We start from the raw sequence: 24,597 nt of genomic DNA on the forward strand, positions 1-24,597 counted from the left end.
CTGTTCATCTTCTTTTCGCTATTTCTGCTGCTCGCCACTGGCCACTTCATCAGTTAGATGTGACAAATGCCTTCTTACATGGAGATCTTTCTGAGGATGTTTATATGACTCATCCTGCTGGTTTCTCTCATCCTTCTCAGCATGTCTGTCATCTTCGCCGAGCTATCTATAGGCTCAAACAGGCTCCTCGTGCCTAGTTTGAGCGATTTCGCAATGTGGTTCTCACTCTTGGTTTCACTGAGAGCTCTCATGATTATGCCTCTTCACTCGCCAGACTACTCGTGGCATCACTATTCTTCTTCTTTATGTTGACGATATGGTTATCACTGGTGATGATGTTGATACTGTTCTTTCATTGAAACAACAATTACACACCGAGTTTCAGATGAAAGATCTTGGCCCTCTTCGTTATTTTTTAGGTCTTGAGGTTGCTTATTCTCGTCGAGGTTACTTGGTGTCTCAATAGAAGAACATATCTGATATTATTCGACGAGCTGATATCACAGATTTTCGCACTGCCTCTACTCCTATTGAGCTACATCACCGACTTTCTTCTTCAGATGGTGAGCCTCTGCCTGATCCTACTCGCTATCGTGCACTTGTTGGTGCTCTTGTCTATCTGACCATTACTCGGCCTGATATTGCATATGTTGTTCGTGTTCTTAGTCAGTTTGTGAGTGCTCCTCGCTCCACTCATTACGCTGCCCTCTTACGAGTTCTTCGTTATCTTCGTGGTACTATATCTCGCTCCTTACTTTTCTCTGCCACATCTTCTCTTGAGTTGCGTGCCTATTGTGATGCTGATTGGGCAGGTGATGCCTCTGATCGATGTTCTACTACTGGTTTCTGCATTTTTCTTGGAGATTCCCTTATCTCTTGGAAAAGCAAGAAACAATCTACTGTTGCTCTTTCTACTGCTGAGGCTGAGTATGGTGCTATGTCCTCTACTGCTAAGGAGGTTCTTTGGTTGCGACAGATTTTGATGGACTTTGGTGTTTCTATTTCTGCTCCTACTCCTATACACTGTGATAACCAGAGTGCTATTAAAATCGCTGCCAACCCTGTATTTCATGAACGTACGAAGCATCTTGAGGTCGCTCTTCACTTTGTTCGTCATCATTATCTTGCTGGTAGTATTCTTCTTCCTTATGTTGCCTCTACACAGCAGCTTGCTGATCTTTTTACTAAGGCACATACTGTCTCTCGGTTTCAGTTTCTAGTTGACAAACTCTCAGTTTATGACCCACCGTGAGTTTGAGGGGGTGTGTTAGAGTAATAATATTACTTGTATATATATACTGTATACTTATACGTATATACTGTTAAGTATACATGCTCCTGTATACATCATTCTTGTATTTATATGGGTTAGTTTCATTCTAATGAACATACAATTCATTCTTTCTCTCATATTTTGTCTATCACCCTTTAATTAATTTCCGCAACATTTTAAAAGATTTTGTTGTAAAAAATTATTAATCCAAAATTTCAAAATTAACTAAATTGTTCTTAGGATCTCAAAAGATTATTATTCATTTTTATACTTTAATAAACATGCTTTTTTAATTTATCCCCCTTTGTAGTGAACTTACGAATTTTTTATATCATCATGATACTTATAATCTAACACAAACTATGAGATGAACCACATTTTTTTTATATAGTAATTGATTACTTCTTCGTTTCCTTATTAACTCAAAGGTCAAGGTTTAAATTCTATTTGCAACTTGTTCATATATTTTTTTAAATAATAATTAATTAATTAATTAATTAATTAATCATGAGATGGAAAAACTTATTTTTAATGAATCTAAATCAAATATAACAAGTTTTATAAATTAAAAAAAACAACAAAATTAAAAACAACTTGTAACTATTATGTTCATTCAATTACCTCCAAATATATATATATACACAAATCCAAAACCCCTTCTGAGAGACCACTACTTCTCTACTACACATATAGACCTCTCTTTCTCTCTATATATATGGTTGCTTTCCCCTTCCACTCTATCTTCACATCTCTCTTTAACATCCAACTTTGTCATTCTGTTCACCATTTTCCTCTCTAATCTCATCGCTGATCACTGCTCCATTTTCATTTATTTTTCCCAACTCATAGTCATTGATATCCAACTTATCATTTTGCCCATCATTCTCCTCCACCCTCTCTTCTGAATGCTCATCCTTGTTTTTCTTAGGACTAATGGAACTCACTGTAACATCCAACTTATCATCTTCAACTCTTTTCTGCTGTTGCACAACCATTATTGACACCTTCACCCCAAAATCCGTCGACGATAACATATCTCCGATCACCCCCAACTCCGGACACTCAGTACTCCAAACCGACAACCCTTTCGTCAACTCCGACTCCTCCCCTTTCCTTCTCCCAACTATCAAAAGATCAAACTTGTCACTCATTCTCCTTATCACTCCCACCGTCCCTTCACCATTCTCAACTGTCTCCTCCCTATAAACCACATTTTCCATACTTCTCACCTCACTAACCATCTCACCATCTTTCTTCCACTCTTCATCCTCCAATTCCCTAAATTCTAACTTTGATACAAACCTAACCACACTAAGCTTAACATTCTTGTTCATTGCCATTCTCTTCCCATAAGCCAAGGCTTCTCTATCATCTGCACCACCGAGAAAAAATACGGCGACACGGTGAAGCAAAGCATTTGTGTGACTACATGTTGCACCACCGGAGTTTCCATGATCAACTAGAATTGCAACCGAGCAAGGTGCATAAGTCAGCACATTTTGATTCATGTTCTGGAATGTATGATTTGCCATAGCTAGAGCTCCATCGGATTGTTTATGGAAGGGGATAATTATTAATTGAACTTTTTTTTCGAGTGCGAGACCGCAAACATCATTGTGTTTTGTCGCACTTGGCGCAAGAGCAATGAAGGCGTGGACAAAGACCGCACCGGTGTTTTGTCTTTCGAAATAGCGAAAGGCGTTCACAATGCGATCGGAGGCAGTCATACCAGGGTTTTTCTTGTTTTTTTTGTGGGGGGCTAAAACGGCGGCAGCTCTGCCGGCAAGTTCCATCACATGGAGGAGATAGATGTTTAGAGGACTTTCTTTAGTGGTGCTTGAGGCTTCGAGGAGCTCGACGATTGGAGAGACATTGTCTTCGTTGTGGACAGCGATGAGTAGCCGGAGCTCGGAGTTTGGCTTTGAGTCTTGCACCGTTCTTCGCTTTGTTGTTATGTATTTCATGGTTGGCTTGTATAAGTACTTGATCAGTGGTGTTAGTACTGCTGTGTTCACTGTCATTGTTAACATCAAAATGGAGAATTGCTCGTTGTTTGCCATCTACAAATCCAGATTTCTAAATTTATATCAATAATTATCTAAATAAATAAATATATATGTTGAAAACCAAAAGCTGACTCAAAATTAATACATTATCAATAATTATTGGATGTTAGGTATCTACAAACCTAGATTTAATTACAACATACATGCATGCATGCAATGGATTTACGTACCTCAGTATCCCCCCAACTGTTGAGAAATTGGACTTCAATGATCCCTTTCAAGTTCATCATCAACCCTAAAGAAAGGGCATCCCTCCAAGGCCACTTGTAGTAAAGAGGAGCTGCCATTGACCCTACAATCTTTCCCAAGAAAGTAACAAAGACAAAGAGCTCAAGATAACCCCACTCCATGACATTCTTTAACTTACTGAAATCAGTCCGGTAACCAGCAAGCACAAGATATATAGGCAAGAACAAGCCAGACATGAAAGAGTCCAACCTCTCCTTCAATGTCACTCCCAAGGGCATACCTCCCGGCAAAGCTAACCCTAAAATCATTGGTCCAAATGCAGCATGGTAGCCACTAAGCTCAGTAAAGAAAGATGTCGCTAAGGCCAGAAGCACAATGCCGACAAAGTACCCTTCAGGGATCAACTCACCGACAGGAGTTTTTTTGGTAATGCGAATGATCAATGGCCGGAAAATGAAGATGACAATGAGAAGATAAATGCCTAAGGAGACGACGGCCATTACACACTTGATAATGGACCCAACTCTAGAGGCAATCAGTGTAGCTGCGATGAAGGCGTTGAGGAACCAGCTAAGAATGTCAGTGACAAGAGAGGTGGTGGTGGCAATGCGGCCAACATCGGTGTTGAGGAGACCGAGCTCATCGAGGATGTCAGTGAGGACCGGGAACGATGAGAGGGAAAATCGGGAAGCAAGGAGGAGGAGAAGATTATGAGATTTAATGTTTGAAGGTAAAAAGGATTTAAGAGAAACATAAAGAAAGGAACATATGATCAATGGAAATAATGAGCCGAAGATGAAGGTGGAGATCACAAGCTTGCCAGGCTTCTTTAATACAATGAGGTCGGCTTTGACGCTAATGTTGAAGAGGTAAAGAATGAGGCTGAGAAGAGTGAGCGTGTCAAGAAGGAAGGTGGCTTTTGGGTGGAATAACTCTTGCCGGAATCTCTTGCTTTGGCCAATCACCGATGGGCCTAGAAGGAAGCCGGTCTAGATATAGAAACAAATCTAATGTGATTCTCTAATATCATATATAATACAAAGAAAGACAATGAAATAAAAGTTTTATTAATATAACACATTGAGGATTTAAAGACTTACAATGATATAAGAAATGGTACGAGATTGATGGAAATGCTTGAGAAGGTGGTGGATGGAGCGGGAGAGGATGAAGATGAGGGAGACGTTGAGAAGGAGGAGAGGGAGGGAGTAATGTAAAGGATCTTCTCCTCGGTAAAATCCTGGGGAGCTTACTGCGTTGGTGATGTTTTCATTGACGCACATCCAGAGAACCTTCTTCACTGTTGTGTGGTTGAGGACTAAGGAGGTAGCCATTAAGGCTGGAAGGTAGTGGTGGTGGTGGTGAAGAAGAAGAAGAAGAAGAGAAAAAGAGGAGAGGAGAGAGAAGAGGATGGATGGTTAGACTACTGTGAGTGTTTGAATGGTTGACCTTTGCCTTTGGAATTTGTGGATGTCGTTGTGGATGTCAATGGTGAGATATATTAATTAATATTTGTATTAGTTAATTGAATTAATATTTTGGCTTTGATAAGTAGGTTTCCTTTTATTTATGTGAATGAATCATAATTTATTAAAGCAAAAGGTAAGAGAAACAACTTTGATGTGTAGTTTTTAGTCTTTTATGAGATTTTATTTTACTTAAATTATTAATTTATTTTATGTGATGTTTGTTAGAAAGCGTATGATATGAAGAACAATTTTGTAGAAGAACTCAAAGGCTGAAACTGATTTAATTAATTAGGAAAATTACAACAAGCATTCACATATAAAAGAAAACCATAACTCCCTAATCTTTTTAGTTTACAAGCTATAAGTTTTACAGAAAAAAACTAGCTGAGTCACAATGCACGCGGCTTCTTCTAACTAATCCAACCGCTTAAGGTTCCACTAAATTTGAGCTGCCTCAAATTTACTTTATAAAGTTGATGAAATATGGACCCCTCATTAAGCCTTTAACTGAGATCCCATTCATTGCCTAGAACTTGAACGAAATCTGATGATGATAGCATCTCCACCATCCGATGTTGTCTCTCTTATCTTCCAACGACTTTAACAACCTTTTAAACACTTGAAATCCCAGTCTTGCCCTCAGTTGATGAACATTTCCTACAAATCAATCATTTCTTTATAACACCTGTAGACAACTCCTTCATCCCATTTTCTCTATACTTCAATCATTCCAGCAACTCCCTCCTTAATTAAAGATCACACACTCCAAGAGCTTCTCTGAATTGAATTTGCTTCTTGGCATCCAAGCTTTTTGTTAACACATCTGCCACTTGTTCCTCATACCTGCAAAACTCAAGCTAAATTTTATTACCTGCAACTAATTCCCGAATATAATGAAACTTGTTGATTATGATTTATATAATGCAAGTATACGCTATCGCAAACAAGTAATATAATGATAAGAGAGTATCGTTCCCACGAGGATTGAGCCTATTAATTACCAAAATTACTAACCCTAATTCTACTTGATTAATGAAATTGAAGAAGTTTAATTTAGAAAATCTAATTCAAGGACTAGAGAGAGAGAGAGAGAGATAAGGAGAAATCAATGTCGAGAGATTCTAGGGTTTCCGAGTTCACCTAGACTAATTCCACCTAGATCACCTAATTCAATCAATCAAGGTTTGTTTCTTATATTGTCATCAAATTTCTCTAAATTACATATTGATCTTTCTCAAGCATCAATAGCATATTCCACTAGATAAGTTAACATCATCTCTGAGATAACTGTGAACCTATGGAACTCATTAAGCTCTAGAAATTTATAATGATGCATACAACCTCATAAATATCTCTATCTTATGATGATTGTATAATATTTCAACCAAGACCTAATTCAATTATCACCTCTCGGTCTCAAATCAAATTAATAATCATGCAATTGGTGATCAAGCAATCACAAGCATTAAGCATAGATTAAAATATCCAACATAGTCTTGAAACAAGCATCAATTAAATTAAACAAAGATGAATCTAGGGTTTCATAGTCTGGCTACATCGTAGCCCTAGAAAAAGTATTTAGAACATAATGATTGCAAAGTTCGACATATTAACAAGGTTCATAATAAAATAAACAAAGAAAAACTAAAAACTAAAGCCTGGCAATGAATCCGCGCCGAAACTTCGCTCCCGATCTCTTGATCTCCGAAATTCTCCTCCCTTTTCGTCTCAACCCTAGCCCCTTTTATAACATAAAAATCGGGGTAGCGCCTAGGCGCCAAAGACTGTAGCGCCTAGGCGCTATACTTTCTGTTTTGCACCTCTTGATGTTGTAGCGCCTAAGCGCTGCATGCTAGCGCCTAGGCGCTAGATTTTCTGTTTTGCTCTTCTTCCTCCAATTTTGTGCCTTTTACATGTTCTTCCTTCAAATCATTTTCTTTCTTTCCTACAATGCAATAACAATAAGATTAGGAGTAAAATTGGTTCAAAATAATTCAAATTTAATTCATTATGAGTTAAAGAAGGTCTATATATTAAGTGCAAATTATACTCATCAATACTTTATCAATATGCTTGGTTCTATCGTGCATTACTGGGTTCCTTGCTATGGCATTACAAGATCTATTATCATAGTAAATTGGAATTGGCTCCAATTGATTTACTCCACAATCATTCAACAGCTTTTTAATCCATATTCCTAAATAGCAAGAAAAACATAGAGCTAAATACTCAGCTTCAGTAGATGATAGTGTTAGGATAATCAGAGAAAAACACACAAAGAACACTCAAAGAAGATGAGATAATTTTTGACGCGGTCAACCAAAACTCCCTACCTTTCTATCTTTTATATTGATATTGATAACTAAATTCAAACTAAGTTACTTAGAGAAACTAAACAGATTCAAACTAACAAACTTATCTAAACATAATCCTAACATAATTTTAAATACAAATGCAATTTATAAAACAAGGAGGGTCATAACTGCAAACTTAAATGCATAAATGCAACAATCCCTAAACGTAATATATAAATAACATAGGGTCCTAAATGCAATAACAAGTTTAACTCTAACATTCACCCCTTAATCTTGTTATGTCTTCCTCATGTCCTTCAGGCTATCTTATCTCGCAACTCGATGAAAGGGTTTGTCAGGACATCTTCAAGCTGCTCCTTTGTTTTGTCGTACTCAACTTCGATGTCATCCTTTTGAACACAATCATAAATGAAATGATATTTAATGTCAATGTGCTTATTCCTTTCTTCATGTACTAGATTCTTTTTCAAGACGCTCAATGCTCGAAAATTCAAATGATAATACCAAGCATACCATAGCCATGCCACATCTCCATGTTTTCCAAGCAAACACACAGGATGTACTGCCTTAACATTGAGTATATATAATCTATTCTTTGATCTCTTCACCCTTGCAAATAGCCTTCCACCTTTATCATAGACACACAAGTATCCTCCTTTTATCACCGACTCGCACCCATGCTCATCAAGTTGGCCCAAACTCACAATATTGCTGCACAAACTAGGTATGAAGTAAACATCTGTGAGAAGACGATGCTCATCATTTTGACACTGAAACATTACAGTGCCTTTTCCTTGGATGTTTACGACAGAATCATCACCGAACTTGACTCTCCCAACTATTGTCTCGTCCAACTCTGAGAACTGGCTTCGGCTCCCGGTCATGTGGTTACTTGCACCAGTGTCAAGATACCACAAGTTGTTCCCATACATATTTCCTTAGTTCTAACACTAGGCTTGATGTTCACCTCATGCAACATGATCTCCTCTGTCGCATGCTTCATGTCTTGCAAGCGCTCACATACTTCTGTCATGAGTAGCGCCGGCTCATCATCATCATCTTGTTTCTCCACAAGATGGGTTGTCATGAGTAGCGTCGGCTCATCATCATTATCATCTTGTTTCTCCACAAGATAGGCTTCCTCATCCCTCTTCTTGGATCTGCACTCATAGGCATAATGACCGAAAAAATGACAATTATAGCATTTCACCTTGGTCTTGTCAAACTTCTTCTCTTGATGAGTGCCTTCATTTCCACTTCTATCATCACTGCGTCTGCGTCCACGCCCACGGCCACGCCAGTTGTTTCCTCCTCGTCCTCTCAATGAGTTCGACGTACCTTCACCTTCTTCTCTTGCCTTCCATTCGGCCTTTGTCAATAGGATGTGTTCTTCTTTCTCATCCTCGTAACCCTACAATCGCTCTTAATGGGCTTTAAGCGACCCGATGACCTTCTCCACGGTTATCGTTTGGAGATTGCCGAACTGCTCAATCATCGATGCAATCTGAATAAACTTGGAAGGGACAGCACGAAGGAGCTTCTTGACGATGTAGGCCTCCTCCACCTTGTCGCCCAATGTACGAATTTTGTTGACTATTGTGGTCAACTTTGTGGCAAAGTCATCAACCGTCTCCGCTTCACGCATGCGTAGACCTTCAAACTCGCTTCTCAAAGTCTGGATCTTTGCCTCCTTGACGCGCTCGGCACCCATGTGCATTGTCTTCAACATCTCCCATGCCTCCTTGGCCGTTTCCTTCTCAGCCAACACAAGGAGCGTCTCCTCAGTAATACCCTGATAGATGGCAGCAAGGGCCATATGATCATTCCGCGGCTCTATCTCCTCATTCGGATCAATAGGCTCAATGACATCCCACACGCCTTGTGTACCATGTACACCTTCATCTTGAGCGCCCATGCCGAGTAGTTGCTCTTCGTGAGCAACGGATACTGGAGGGTCACTGTTCCGTCTCTTGTTGGAGCCTTCAATGTTGGAGTTTTCAATGTTGCCGTGCCGACAATTGTTTCACTCTTTGATGATGAACCTGACATGATCTTTGGTATCTACTCCGAATCTTACTCTGATACCAAATGTTAGGATAATCAGAGAAAAACACACAAAGAACACTCAAAGAAGATGAGATAATTTTAGACGCGGTCAACCAAAACTCCCCACATTTCTATCTTTTATATTGATATTGATAACTGAATTCAAACTAAGTTAGTCACCAAGAAACTAAATAGATTCAAACTAACAAACTTATCTAAACATAATCCTAACATAATTTTAAATACAAATGCAATTTATAAAACAAGGAGGGTCATAACTGCGAACTTAAATACATAAACGCAACAATGTCTAAACGTAATATATAAATAACATAGGGTCCTAAATGCAATAACAAGATTAACTCTAACAGATAGAGCCACAACCTCCAGTTTTTTTTTTTTTTTGACATCCAAGACTCTGCACCTGTGCCAAATACAAATGCCACTCCAGAAGCACTCTTCCTATCTCCGAAATTACCACCCTAGTCACTATCGGAATAACCTAGCAGTATACAATCAGTCCTTCTCTTAAACACAATTCAATAATTTAGAGTTCCAGCAAAATATTCGAGTATATACTTAGTTGCTCCAAAAGACACCTTCATTAGTTTGTGCATTAATCTGCTGAAAAAACTCACCGGAAAAGTAATATCAGGTCGAGTATGTGTCACATACATCAATTCCCCTATCAACTTCCTATAACCAATGAGGTCTCCCACCAATTCTTAATCATTGCTAATCAATTTATTATTTGAACTGAGAGGAGTCAGCACAGGTTTATAATTCTGCAGATTATAGCCCTTTACCAAACCTTCAACATACATTTTGTGACAAATTTGAATACCCTACTAGTTTTGCTTCACTTCTAATCCCAAGAAATATGACATTAGACCCAAATCACTCATGTCAAATATCTGCATCATGTTCTGTTTAAATTCTGCTATCATTATCTCTTAAGGCCCCATACAAATTAAATTATCAACATAGATGCAAACAATTAAGATATTATCTCCAACTGCTATCTTCCTGTACAATGTGTGCTCATTTTCAATTCTCTAAAAACCTTGTTCACAAAAACAAGTGTCAATTTTCCCATACCAGGGATCTATGTGCCTGTTTCAAGCCATACAAAGCCTTATGCATGTTTATGTAAAAAAAATTTGCATGTCCTGATTCAAATCGAATAAAAAAATTTAAAAATTACACACAGTCAAATCATAATCGAATTGGGACAACAAATGGTTGAAATAAATAAATTTCATTATATATTCAAGATAAGCGCAGAAGACACTTTTGAGATAATTTAAAATATTTAAATCACAAGATCAGCCGAGAGCAAAGATCTCGAGGCGATCTAAAATATTTAAATCATAAGATCAGCCAAGAGCACAGATCTCGAGGCGATCTAAAATATTTAAATCACAAGATCAGCACAGATCTCGAGGTGATATAAAATATTTAAATCACACGATCAGCCGAGAGCACAAATCTCGAGGTGATATAAAATATTTAAATCACAAGATCAGCCGAGAGCACGTATCTCAAGGCAAAAATACCAAATTACAAAATTGCCTTTGAGAACATATCTCGAGGCATAAATGCAAAAATACAAAATAATAAAAATAATATATCCTTGAGGACATATCTCGAGGTAAAATGAAAATTTTAAAAAAAAGAGAAAATTTTTAAAGAAAAAAAATTGCCCTTGAGAACATATCTCGTGGCATAAATGCAAAATTACATAGTTGCCCTTGAGAGCATATCTCGAGGCATAAACGCAAATTATAAAATTGCCCTTGAGAGCACATATCTCGAGGCAATCGCAAATCTTAGGATAGCCAAACATATATCCCGAGGCAATCCTAAATTTCATATAGCCTGAAAACAGATCTCGAGGCGATTTGAGAAAGTACAAATACCGAGGCATCCAAACACATATCCCGAGGCAGATTAGATTTTTATTTAATAAAATAAATAAATTAATTAATTAAGTAAATAAAAAATATATATTAAATAAAATTAATTTTAAAAAAAATATTAAAATTAATTAAAATTTAATTGAATCTTATCATGTTCGTCTAATTTAGTTAGGAGGTTATGATACGGGGTAGGATGGCGCTAATTTATTTGAAATTTGAAATTATGAATATATATATATATCTAAAAAAACATATAAAAAAATTATATATATAAATAAATATATGACGATATAATAATAATGATAAATTAAATCCCTATCTATTCAGTTATTGGCGAGGACCAACTAAAAAAATGAATGAAAAATAATAATAATAAAAATCGAATTTTGAAATAAAAAAATATATATATATGTAAATATAAAAAGATAATAATATAAAAAAATAAAAAGGAAGGAAAAAAAGATACTAATATAAAAAAATATAAAAATAAAAAAATAAAAAAATATAAAAATAATAAAAATTTAAAAAAAAATAAAAATAAAAAATAAAATAAATAATAGTAATAGTTAATTAATTAAAATAAAAAAAAAATATAAAAAATATAAAAAAATATATATTATTAAATTTAAATTTAAGTTTAAATCTGATCTGCTCGTTGTGATCTTGCGGGGAGAATTTAAAGATTATGATAAGGGTGAGAGGGTTTTAAAAGGAAGAACAGATGAAGAACAGATGAAAGATTACTGCTATCATGCAGGCCTCCCCTAATTACAAGAGTTTATCAGGTGTGCTTTTGCCGTAGCGAAGCCCACATCTGATCAACTGACTAAAACTCATGAAAACTTAGAAAAGATTCAAAAAATATGCAAAATAAAATTTCTAAAGATAACTAAATATTAAAGCTTGCAGAAGTAATATCACAGGTCTTCCTCTAAAGATCACAGAGTGATTTAGAACATAACTAAAGCTCTGATACCAATAGTAAGGAGATAGCTGGAAAAGAGAAGGTTAGTACCTCTTAAGTGTCTTCCAAGTTCTTCAGCTAAATCTTAGTACTCAGAGTAAGAAAGGCCGAGAGGATCAAACTTGGGAAATTTTTTTCTTATATTACTAACTCAGAGGAACTCTGCCTCTTCATCAATACATAGACTCCTTATATAGAGAGGAGCCCCTTTGATTTTTACATAAACTACCCTTCTACAGTTTACAGATGAAGGGCATACTTAGTCACGAAGTAACAATATGAAATTACATAAACTACCCTTCTACAGTTTACAGATGAAGGGCATACTTAGTCACGAAGTAACAATATGAAATTACATAAACTACCCTTGAAGGGTAATTAGATTTCCATGGCATAAGCGACTGAAGCGTCATCTTCATCCATTTCATGTGTTATGTTGGTAGGACTGATAGTTCGTCCAAAACCTTCTGGCTGTCTTCCTGGAATTTGGGATGATCCCCTGGCTCTTATGGCGACTCCATTGAGGACCCAAACTTTAGCTGTTAAAGTTTTAAGGATGAGAGGGTTTTAAAAGGAAGAACAGATGAAGAAGAAAGGGGAGTGAATTGATTTCGAGAGAGAAACAAAAGACGAAGGAGAAGGTGCGGATCTCTTTCTCCCCATATTCATGCATACATACGTATATACAAAATTTTTGCCGTTGCCCGCCGTGTCCATAGTTGATGCCGCCGGCGTGATCGAATGGCTGAGATAATGCCGTCGATCACGCCGGATGTTGACCGCCGCCACCTGCTACCGTTGATGCACTGTTTTTGTCGCCATGTTCAAGTTGATGCCGCCGGCGTGATCAAACGGCTGAGATAATGCCGTCGATCATGCCGGAAGTTGACCGCCGCCAACCATGATGGTACCCGCTGCTCACCGTCACCCCCTTCTTCCTCTCTTCTGCCTTTTTTCTTATCCCCTCTTCGATCCGATCTCAAGCCGAATTCCAATGGCCCTCACTATCGAGAAGAGTTCCTCCTGACTGCGGGTGCAAGGTTAAGGATCTCTCAGTCGACTCGGGTCTCCTCGAGATCGAGCTCACTGAGGTCAAGATGCCCGGACTCATGTCTTGCCGCTCGGAGTTTGGCTCCTCCAAGCCTTCGCTGGCGCCCTGATCTCCGGATCCTCTATATGACCATACTGGATCACTGTTCTTATCGAGACCCTCACCGCCCTCAGCGCTGAGGTGCGCTGGTGCTCCTGTAACGTTTTCTCTACCCAAGACCATGCTGCCACCGCCATCGCCCGTGATTCCGCTGCCGTGTTCGCCTGACAACGCCGAGTTCTAAATTGTGCTCGGTCGATCGTGGATGGGGCGATGGTGGATCCCAAGAAATACTGAGGAAGATGAGGGATCGCTTTGGTCGGTGTCTCGGAGGAGACTACCACCTGGTGTGAAGAGATTGTACTAGATGCGGGCCACTGAACCCTCCTCTTCCCAGATGATCAACGCCAACGACTCCCAGTCACCAAGAGCAAGTTTGATAATCTCTATGGATGTCACCGATGACTCTTCTTGATGGTCCGATGAGGGGCTACTGAGGTGATGATTGCCGATGAAGGTTCTTGCTGTGTGTGGTTATGGTGATATTGACAAGTGTTGCTCTCAAGCAGGTAGGTGCCCGTGTGATCGTCACAGAGATTGATCCCATCTGCGCCCTCCAAGCCTTGATGGAAGGCATCTCTGTACTCACCTTGGAAGATGTCATCTCTGAGGTTGATATTGTTGTGACCACCACATCACCTTGGAAGATGTCATCTCTGAGGTTGATATTGTTGTGACCACCACAGGAAACAAGGATATTATCATGGTTGACCACATGAAGAAGAAGAAGAAACTGAGAAGCTAGTTGAGGCTTCAAGATGATAAATTTTATTGATTATGTACTTCTATCCTGACATGTTTTCATCTTTTAAAAAAAATTTGTTTCTTGATGTATCTTCTCATTTGCATCGATTGTACATGATTATGAATGGTTAGTAACACAAAAAACCATGATTGCAATTTATACAGAAGGTCAATTTGCTCCAATTAGAGAAAAGCATGCATACTCACGTGAATCAATTTAAAAAATAATAATAATAATAATAATAAATATATAAAAAAAGGGAGCCGGGACCATTAGTAAATAATGAATATGGTTCCATGTATATATATAAACATATATATATATATATATATATATATATATATGTTTATATTCACGTGCCATGCATGCACATATAAAAAAAAATCGCATGCTAAACATGCATGCATGGGAAGATATATAAAAATAATAATAATAAAAAAATTATTATTGTTATTATATGCATGCGCATGTTCATGGCAACAAATATATATAATGAAAAACAATGATGATGAAGCATGCATACATGCATGGCATATAAAAATGATGAATGAAATAATGAGAAGCATGCAAGGGAAAAATGGCAAATTATGCAAAAAATAAAATAATAATAATAAAAAAATAATAAAATGAGAAGTATTTGAGAAACATGTCATATGGGCATTCAAATATGCAGACATGCATAAAGAGGTAGCCACCATAAAAAAATATATATATAAAAAGAAGCATGCATAGTGGCATAAAAACAAAACAAAAAACAAAACAAAACAAAAAAACAAAAAACATATTGAATGGGAAACATGCATGTAGACGTGCATGAAATTAAAAAAATAAAAATAAAAGCAAAAAATAAATAAATAAAATAAATAGTAATACAAGAATGAGAAAGCATGTTCGTTTGCCCGAGATGAAAAATAACAAAAAAAAAAAAAGAGAGAGAGGAGAATAAAAAAAATTAATTAATTTAAAAATGATGAATGATAAAAAAAAAAAATTTAAAAAAATTTAGAAATATGCAATTTCACGTGCATGTTTGTGCATTTTTTTAAAAAAATGGTCCCACTTGTCATACACATGGGTGCATATAAATATCTATCCCTAAATATATATGTATACTCAAATAAATAAAAAAAAACTTCTATAATAACTGTGGACTGAAATAGATTTAAATAAATAAATAAATAAACAAATAAATAAATCTAGAAATGATAGCATGCTGCTAATCTCAAAGCAACAACCAGGATGCTGGTCTCGAGATAGTAGTTAAATTTATCTCAGGGTGGTAATGAGATATATAACACGATAATAAGACATGGGCAGTGGTGGTCTATTCATTTCAAGACAGTGATCAAAATTATAAAAAAAGAGACGGTAATGAAATATACGTCTCAAAATGGCAATGCGGCAGGCAACGCAGTGACAAGGCACAGGCGGCGGCAGTGATATAAAATATATATATATATATATATATATATAAGTGATGTAATAAATATGTTTATATAATAAATTTGCAAATCTTTTCGCTGTTACTTGTACTTTTGCCCTTAATCGGAGGTTCCTAAGATTTCTAATCTAGGGTAATTAATAATAGAGGCTTGCCTCTATTAGGAATGAAAGAACCCACACAAAACAAATACGATATTTGTGCTTCGATATATCGTCTGGTGTCTTTTCATGATGCCGGATGCGTATTTTCGATCCCACAATGCAGTATATACACTAAATGTTCTTTTCCAGAACTTCATACCCTCTCGATCGCTCTATAAAAACTTCTTCATTCAACTATCCATTGAGAAAGGCTAATTTCACATCGAGTTGATATACCAACCAATTCTTGTGAATTGCTAATGCCAACAACATTCTAACTATTTCCATCCTTGTTATTGGAACAAAGATCTCTTCATAATCCACTCCAAATTCCTGCACATACCCTTTAGCAACTAACCTATCTTTATACTTCTAAATTTCACCATTTGGTTTGTACTTGCTCCTATAAACCCACTTCACTCCAATAGCTTTCCTTTCTGAAAGTAGCTCACACAAAGTCCATGTTCTATTCTTTTCAATAGCTTTAATTTCATCAGATATTGCATTTCTCCATTCAACTGCTTTTACGGCCTCATTATAGGTTCCTGGATCAATGACTGTTAAGGCAAAAGAACAACCCACACAAATCTCCCTTAAAGTTCTCACCTTTTGTATAAGTGAAATATCAACACTTGAATCACTCATATCCCCATGTTGTCTGCCTGGTGAATTATCATTGTTACTGTCACTATCTTTATAAGTTGAATTATCTACTTGTTCAGCCACTGAAATCCCTGTAGATTCAGATGTTACTCTAATGTTCTGCATAATTGACTTGCCAGTTGTTGTAGAGCTTTTTCCCCAGTGCCACAATCCATTTTCAGAAAATTTCACATCCATGCTAATCACAATTTTCATGGTTTCTAGCACATAAATTATGCAAGTCTTAGTATTCATACAATATCCAACAAAAATCCCTTTAAGAGCTCTCCTATCCAACTTCTGCAGATTTTGAGCAGGTCAGATGGTTATATGCAATACACCCAAACACCCTTAGATGATTTACTTTTGGTTTAAAGCCAAACCAGGCTTCATGAGGAGTCTTATTGGCAACATCATGAGTAGGAGAAATATTAGAGAGGTAGACTGCTGTAATAAATGCTTATACCTAGAAACTGTTGTGTAACTTACTGGAATTCACATACTTCGAGCTCCTTCAACAAGAGTTTTGTTTTTACTCTCAGTAACACCATTTTGCTGAGGGGCATAGGGAGCAGTAAGTTCATGTTTGATGCAATGATATGAGCAAAGAAAATCAAATTCCCTTGAATTGAATTCTCCCCCTCTATCTATTCTGAGAATCCTCAATTTATGTCCTGTCTGCCTCTCAACAAAAGCTTGTATTTGAGTAGATAAACCTAACTCATTCTAGTATAATCATCCACAAATAACAAGAAATAGTTACTACCACCATGTGATTCACTTTGCATTATTCCACATACATCTGCATGAACCAAATGCAACCTTTGCTGTGCTCTCAATGATCTGCCTGATGAAAAAGGTTGTCTTGCTTGCTTGTCATACACACAGCCTTCACAGCAATTTACTGGTTCCACACTTGGCAGCCCCACAACTAAATCATGCTAGTTTAAAAACTGTAATCCTTGGAAGTTTAAATGCCCATACCTTTTGTGCCACAACAAAGACATTTCTTCTCCTTTTGCAGCCAAATTGACCTGCCTAGCACCTGAAAACTCCATAGAATATAAATTGTTGTCATTCCTCTAAAGCCTCAGCAATTGGTTACCTGTTTCAGCATTTACAATTCAGCACCATTTTTTATGAAACACAACATCATAACTACTTGCTGTTAACTGCCCAATGCTTAATAAATTATGAGCCAACTGTTAAACAAACTTGACATCATGAATTAATTTCTAACCTCCTTCTAACATCCTGACCAGCACTGAACATTTTACATGTACCTCAACTTCTTGATCATCACCTAATCTTACTGTGTGCTTCATTGATTCATCTAGAGTATAAATCAACCCTCTCTGCCCAGCAATGAGACTGAGTATGACCAAATTTCTTGCAATTATAGCATTGAATATTCCACAATCCTCCTTTATTCCACCTCTAACAGGTAAATTGCCTCTAGACTCTTGTAAACCTTCCAAAAGGTATTGATCTAGTTCTACCTCTCTGTCATGTGTTATTCTCAGTAGAAAACTGTTGTCTCTAACCAACCTACTTATGATCACCATAACCACTCCCTCTATAACTACCATTACCTCTACCTCTTCCTCTAAACTCCTAACTCTCCCTCTTTGCACATTTCTACCACCTCTGGAATCTCCTTGCATCACATAGGCCTCATGTTTATCAGAAAATTGATTAAATCTAGCTTCATGAGCTTGCAAAGATCCACTCAACTCATCTATATATAGTTAATTTAGACATATCCCTAGATTCTTCAATTGAGGCGACAACATGCACAAATTTGGAGGATAAGCTTCTCATTACCTTCAATACAACTTTTTGCATCTTTCAACTCACTACCCATGCCACTAATTTGATTCACCACTGCCAAAACTCTAGTAATATACTGTTGCACTATATCATGCCCCTTCATTTGCAGCAAATCAAAATTTGCCCTAGTGTTTGTTGCCTCACTGCCACCATCCTTGAAGTTCCTTGGTTCTCATTTTTAATGAGATCCCAAGCCTTCTTAGCTGTGTCAAACCTTATAATTCTATGAAGAATTGTTTCATCCATAGCCTGTTGCAACAAGAACAAGGCTTTAGCATCATCTTCTAGCTCTTTGTTAGTTGGATTCTCCTTACTTATTCCACCCACAACAATCTTCCATAGCCTGTGGGATGGAAAGAAAGTCCTCATCCTATAATTCTAATGCTCATATATCCTTCTCCTTTGAACACAGGCAGACAAAGAGTGAGAAATCTCTAGTATAGGTGCAGGTGTAGATGCATGCATCTGTAGATGCAGAAGAAGAGATTGATGTCATCTTCTTTTCCTCTTCACAAAAACTCTCTACTTGTAGGGAAAATACAAACACAAACACACCAACACAATTGTTTGGTTGTCACTCCCCCAACCACGGTACAACTCTCTTCACCTTCAATCTAACACTACACCAGCTCCTTCACACCACAACAACTGCAAATTTCACTCCCACTACCAGAACACACCATCACAAAAGCATCACCAAAAACCACAATTCACCTTCCATCAAACATGAGTTAGGGCTCTGGTACCACTGTTAGAAAGCTTATGACATGGAGAACAATTTTGTAGAAGAAGTCAAAGTCTGAAACTACTTTAATTGATTAGGAAAATTACGGCAAGCATTCAAGCACAAAAAAAGAAAAGAAAAAAAAAGAAACCAAAACTCTCTAATATTTTTAGTTTACAAGCTATCAATTTTACCACAAAAAAAAACCTAGCTAAGTCACTATGCACATGGCTCCTTCTAACTAACCCACCCGCTTTAAGGTTCCACTAAGTTTGAACTGCCTCAAACTTACTTTATAAAGTTGATGATGAAATATGGACCCTTGATTAAGCCTTTAACTGAGATCCCATTCATTTCCTAGAAACTTGAACGAAATTTGATGATGATAGCATCTCCACCATCTGTCGTTGTTCCTCTGATCTCCCAACGACTTCAACAACCTTTTAAACACTTGAAATCCCAGTCTTGCCTTCAGCTGATGAACATTTCCTGCAAATCAATCCTTTCTTTATAACACCTGTAGACAACTCCTTTTTCATCCCAATTTCTCTATGCTTCAATCATTCCAACAATGCTTTATTGTGTAGTGCTTTGAAATTTGTTTTAGTGAATGTGATTTATTTATTTATTAAAAAAAACCATGGTGGTAAATATAGATTTTTTTTTTTTTGAAATTGTTTTTCGTAAATATAAATGGACAAACCATATTGCTCCACATGATCACTAGATAATTAATGAGAGTCGATGCCCACATCAAACTCGTTAGAGGCATTTGTGGGGTTTTATCATTATATTATGTGTTCTCACCTTGGGCGTATGGGGATTCAATCCTCTGTCATCTATGAGGTAGGCAAGGATGAAATTAAGGGGCAAGGGGGGCCTTTGGACCATGGCATCGGTAAGGGTGCTATATGGAAATCATATGGTTTGTGATTCTTGTCTATTTTCTATATTTAAATAATAGTTTATAATAATTTGTTTTATTCGGTGAAGTTGTGCGAAATTGTCAGTTGAAGTAGCATGTCTCAAGCTCTCAGAAATTCAGATCTTGCTTCACATTTAAAAGTTTAACAAAATTTTAAAACTTTTATAAAAGTTATATAAAATAAACAAAGTTATAAAATTTATCAAGAATTTTTTTAATTTGAAAATAAAAAAATTTATAAAAAAATAGTTATTAAATTTATAAAGAATTTTAGTAATTAAAAAATTACTGAAACATTAAAATTTTAATAAAAAGTTATAAAAAAATAAAATAAAATTATAGAATTTATAAAGAATTTTAGTAATTAAAAAAAGTTAAATTGTTGAGGTGTTATAGCAAACATAAATTAGGTTTTTATAATATAATAACATGCATGTGTTAGAATGGATGAACGATATTTTGGCCGTCTAGTTGAACGTTGTTATCCGTACTTGGCATGTTCTACATGACTACATCAGCATTCAAATTATGATTAATTAATGTTTTTTCGTATGAATATTTAAACTTTAATTATATTATTTCATTATTTGTTATCGAAGATAATTATTTTGTTAGATGAAAATTTTTTATGCACCGACTTCAATCCCCTCTACTAATGAGTCTAGGTTCCACCACTAGATGTAAAAGATCCTTGGTGCTGCCAATACATGAAGAGACCGTTGTCGTGAAATTGTAATTTTTTTATTGTGATTTGATATCACTTTATTATTATTGTTTTTACTAATTGGTATCACTTTGTTAATATTTAGAAAAAAAATCCTGTGTTTACAAATTATAGAGACTATCTAAAATTTTTTTTTTATAAATTTATAAATTTAAATGTTTTCAATGTTGAAATTATCATTTTCATAAATAAACAAAAAAAATAAATAAAAAGTATATTTGAATTATTCTTCTGTTATTAGTAATTAAAAGCTCAAAATTCCGAAAATTCAATTTTAAAATTTCAAAAATATAAAATAATCAAATTGCCCTTAAATAATGAGGTTAAACTCATGTTTTTCATATATGCCTCTTTTATGAGTACATTTAACAGAAAAGGTTAAGATAAAATGATAAGTTTTTATTAAATATTTATAAATGGATGTCCAATCACGATAAAGCCATAAAGTAGAGCTTATATGCAAAAATCTCTTTTCTTAAATGAATTGGTTTGTTACACCTATTGCATTGACCAGGAACATTTTGCATTTGGTAATTTCCTCTGACCCCTTGAATGGGTGAATTCTTTCTATTGTGTACAACCCCTAGGTAATTACGGAACAAAATCAAGTGTGGAGAGATCTGTCCAAGCTCGCGAGGCTCAAGCTTCCCTAGTTAGTTGTTGGAGATTTCAACGCCATCAGGTCCATGGAGGAACACAGGGGAGGATGCTTCAACCATTACGCAACTAAGTCCAACTATTTTAATGACTTCATTTGTTTTAATAATTTGTTTGATTTGGGTTTTTCGGGCTTTCCTTTCACTTGGTGTAACAGTCGGAGTGTGCCTGCCGTTGTTGGTCTCGCTTAGACAGATTTCTTGCTAATTTGGATTGGTTGGATATGTTTGAGTTTTATGCGGTTGAACATCTTCAGCGTATTTCTTCTGATCATGCTCCACTTTCTCTTAAAACTTGGTTATGGTTTCATTCTAAAAAGAAATTTTTCATTTTGAAAGTTTTTGGCTAGACTATGGGCTATCATGATTCTATGGTTAAGGCTTGGAATTTTAATCCCAATTCCTCCCCGCTTCATACTTTCTCTCACCTAATTTCTCGTACTAAACAACACCTCAATACCTGGAGAGCCTCTGCCCTTTCCTCTCTTGATGTTGACATCCATAACATAGAAAGAGACATTAGTTTCCTAGAAAACCTATATAGCACTGCCAACCCAAATTCACTAGATGTTAAGTGTCTTAGAGTCTTGAATAACTAACATACTGCGTTATTTAAGCAGAATAGCATCCACTGGGCTCAAAGAGCTCACATGCTATGGCTTAAGCAGGGCAATTTAAACTCTAGATTCTTCCACAATATGGCCAAAGTTTGTAATCACAAAAAAAAAAAAAGATTTCCATTATTAGTGACAATTCCGGCCTGATCTTTTCAGAGCAAACTGATATTGAGAACTGCTTCATTAGATTTTACCTGGAGTTGTGGAGTCCTAATTGTCGATGGTCTTTCCCAGATTTTATCAAAAGCCTTCCTCCTTACCATAATACCATTTGTGAGGAAGATAAAGCTTTCCTAACCAAACCTGTGTCCTATTGAGAGATCCTAAATACTATCAAGTCTATGGCGCCGAAGGGCAAAAGCCCAGGGTCAGATGGTTTAAATGTAGAATTCTGTCTTTTCTACTGGGATATCATCAAAGAATATCATCAAAGAACCTCTTTTTTAAGCCATATCCTTTTTCCTGACTATTGCCCAACTGCCTAGCTCTTTGGGGGAAAACGTTCATTGTCCTTATCCCAAAAGCTAACAACCCTAAGTTTATTTTGTATTTTAGGCCCATCTCTTTATGTAATATTTCCTACAAAATTATTTCTAAGCTTTTAACGAGCAGTTTAAAAAAAGTTATTCATAAAATTGTTGGGCAAGAGCAAAGTACTTTCTTAGCTGGGAAATCTAGCTTTGATAACATTATAGTGGCTCAAGAGATTGTGCATTTTTTTAGAATCTGAGGTCAAAAGCCCCCTAGGATGTTACTAAATATTGATATAGCTAAGGCTTATGGTATGATTGAGTGTGATGTTGTTCTTGCTACTCTCCACCTCATGAACTTTCCACCTGTGTGGATTAATTGGATCAGGGCTTGCACGTCCACTGCTAGGATTGCTATTCTGGTTAATGGTCATGTCACTAGTTGGTTTTCCAGTGGTAGAAGGCTTAGACAGGAAGATCCCCTGTCCCCTTATCTGTTCCTTCTTGTCTCACAAAACCTTTCTGCCATGTTGAACCATGCTTTTAAGCAAAATTGGATTCCTGTCTTTGATGCTAGACTAAGTGTGAACTTTAATCATCTTATGTTCTTTGCTAACTTAATTAATGTTACCCTGTTCGTCCCAGTCTGCTGCTAAGGCATGCAAGCTTTGCTTAGAGATTTATAAAGATCATATTGGACAAATGGTAAATATGAATAAATCCAATGTTTATTTTCCCAATTTCTTATAAACCTACTTTCCTCAACATGAACATCCATTTGGAAAACTTAACTGTGAATGATTGTGTAACTCAAAATGCAATTAACCAAGAGGTTTGCACACTCTTATTTGGGGAAAATATGGATTGGGCTCTCTTGAGCAATGTGAGCATATATAAATAGAGAAAGTAATAACTATTAGGTGTGTACTCCAAATGGGACTAAGTCTTCTTTAGCCAGCTCGATATATAACTGGCTTTCTGTGAGCCAACAGGGACAAGATAATTGCTGGGATGGGTGGAAAATACTTTGGAAGCTCATGACCATTCCCAAAGTCAAAGTCTTCTTGTGGAGGATGCTTCATAGGAGGACCCCTACTTTTGCTTACTTGCACATGCTCACCATTGGGCCAGATAGGGAGTGCAGCTTCTGTGGATTGGAGCGTGAAACAAATGAGCACCTTCTGTGGAGATGCCAAAAGAGCAGGTTAAGCTGGAATATCATTGGGAGATTGGCAGGTGTGTACTTAGAAGAGATAAATAATTTCACCAGTTAAGAGTGGCTTACTAGGAGATGGCAAACCAGATGTGGGCAAAAGTTCTTCAAGGCTACTATGGGCTCATGTGCCTAGTTGTTATGGAAAGCACGATGTAATCTGATTTTTAACCACAATGATCCAAACTACACTCAAATTGGCTTCCAGGTAATTGTTTTAGTGGAAAGTTTGGAAAGGGCAATGAAGCATGATGCAAGGAAGCTTTCTTACTTTCTTTTAATTCATCCCTCTCTTTATTACGGTTGCTGCTTGGATTGAGCAGAACAAGTGTTGTGGATTGGGGTTTTTTTAGTTAATGGGGATAACACAATTATGCTAGCAGGTGGCAAGATTGGATATATGCTAACTCAAGTATCCAAGCGGAGGTGTTTGCTTTGGAAGAAGCGTTGAAATGCTGTGGAGAGGAAGCTCTATCCTCAAAACATTTATACTGACTGTGCAAGTTTGGTGGAATGGATGCAAGCGGATGACCTGGTGGTGAATTGGCGGCACAAGGAACATATTTGGAAAATCAGGCAATTGGTTAGTCAATGTTGCAACGCACAGGTTACTTGCATTTCTAGTGATGTAAATGAGGTGGGGGATACAATCGCGAAATCAACACTAAAGAACCCCTCAGTGTCGTTGTACCACAAAGGTCTTGAGATGCCAACCTGGCTTGTGAAGGCTGCATCAGCCAGTGAGCTGAAGTTTTAGAGTTTTTCTATTGTTTGGTGTTCTTTTAGTTTTCTTTTTCTTTTTTTTTACTAGCTTTGTTTTGGCAAAGCTCTCCTTATCAAAAATCGAATATATATATATACATATATATATATATATATATATATATATATATATATATAAAATGTAAATAAACTATTTGGAAAATAATACAAAAGAGAAAGAATATGTCGAAATTAGATAAATGGAAATAAGGAAAAAAAATCATAATATATAATAAGATGGTTTTTTTTTAAATGACTTTATTTATTTGATTATCTACATCAAAATGAGCAGCGAATTTAATCCTCTAATCCGA

General features: G+C 36.4%; 1 protein-coding gene and 1 pseudogene across 1 annotated transcript; one reads left to right on the plus strand and one right to left on the minus strand.

Moving 5' to 3' along the window:
* Nucleotides 1-1,930: 1,930 nt before the first annotated feature.
* LOC120269091 (cation/H(+) antiporter 15-like) lies at nt 1,931-4,824 on the minus strand. The gene is made up of 3 exons (XM_039276378.1): nt 4,629-4,824; nt 3,510-4,517; nt 1,931-3,333 (listed from the first exon to the last, which is right to left on the minus strand). The coding sequence occupies exons 1-3, from the start codon at nt 4,809-4,811 to the stop codon at nt 2,029-2,031; spliced, it is 2,496 nt and encodes an 831-aa protein (XP_039132312.1). The 5' UTR covers nt 4,812-4,824; the 3' UTR covers nt 1,931-2,028.
* An 8,411-nt stretch (nt 4,825-13,235) lies between these two features.
* LOC120269092 lies at nt 13,236-24,278 on the plus strand (annotated as a pseudogene).
* The last annotated feature ends 319 nt before the right edge of the window (nt 24,279-24,597 follow it).

This window comes from Dioscorea cayenensis, chromosome 9 (assembly GCF_009730915.1).
Source record: "Dioscorea cayenensis subsp. rotundata cultivar TDr96_F1 chromosome 9, TDr96_F1_v2_PseudoChromosome.rev07_lg8_w22 25.fasta, whole genome shotgun sequence".
In the NCBI taxonomy this organism is placed as follows: domain Eukaryota; kingdom Viridiplantae; phylum Streptophyta; class Magnoliopsida; order Dioscoreales; family Dioscoreaceae; genus Dioscorea; species Dioscorea cayenensis.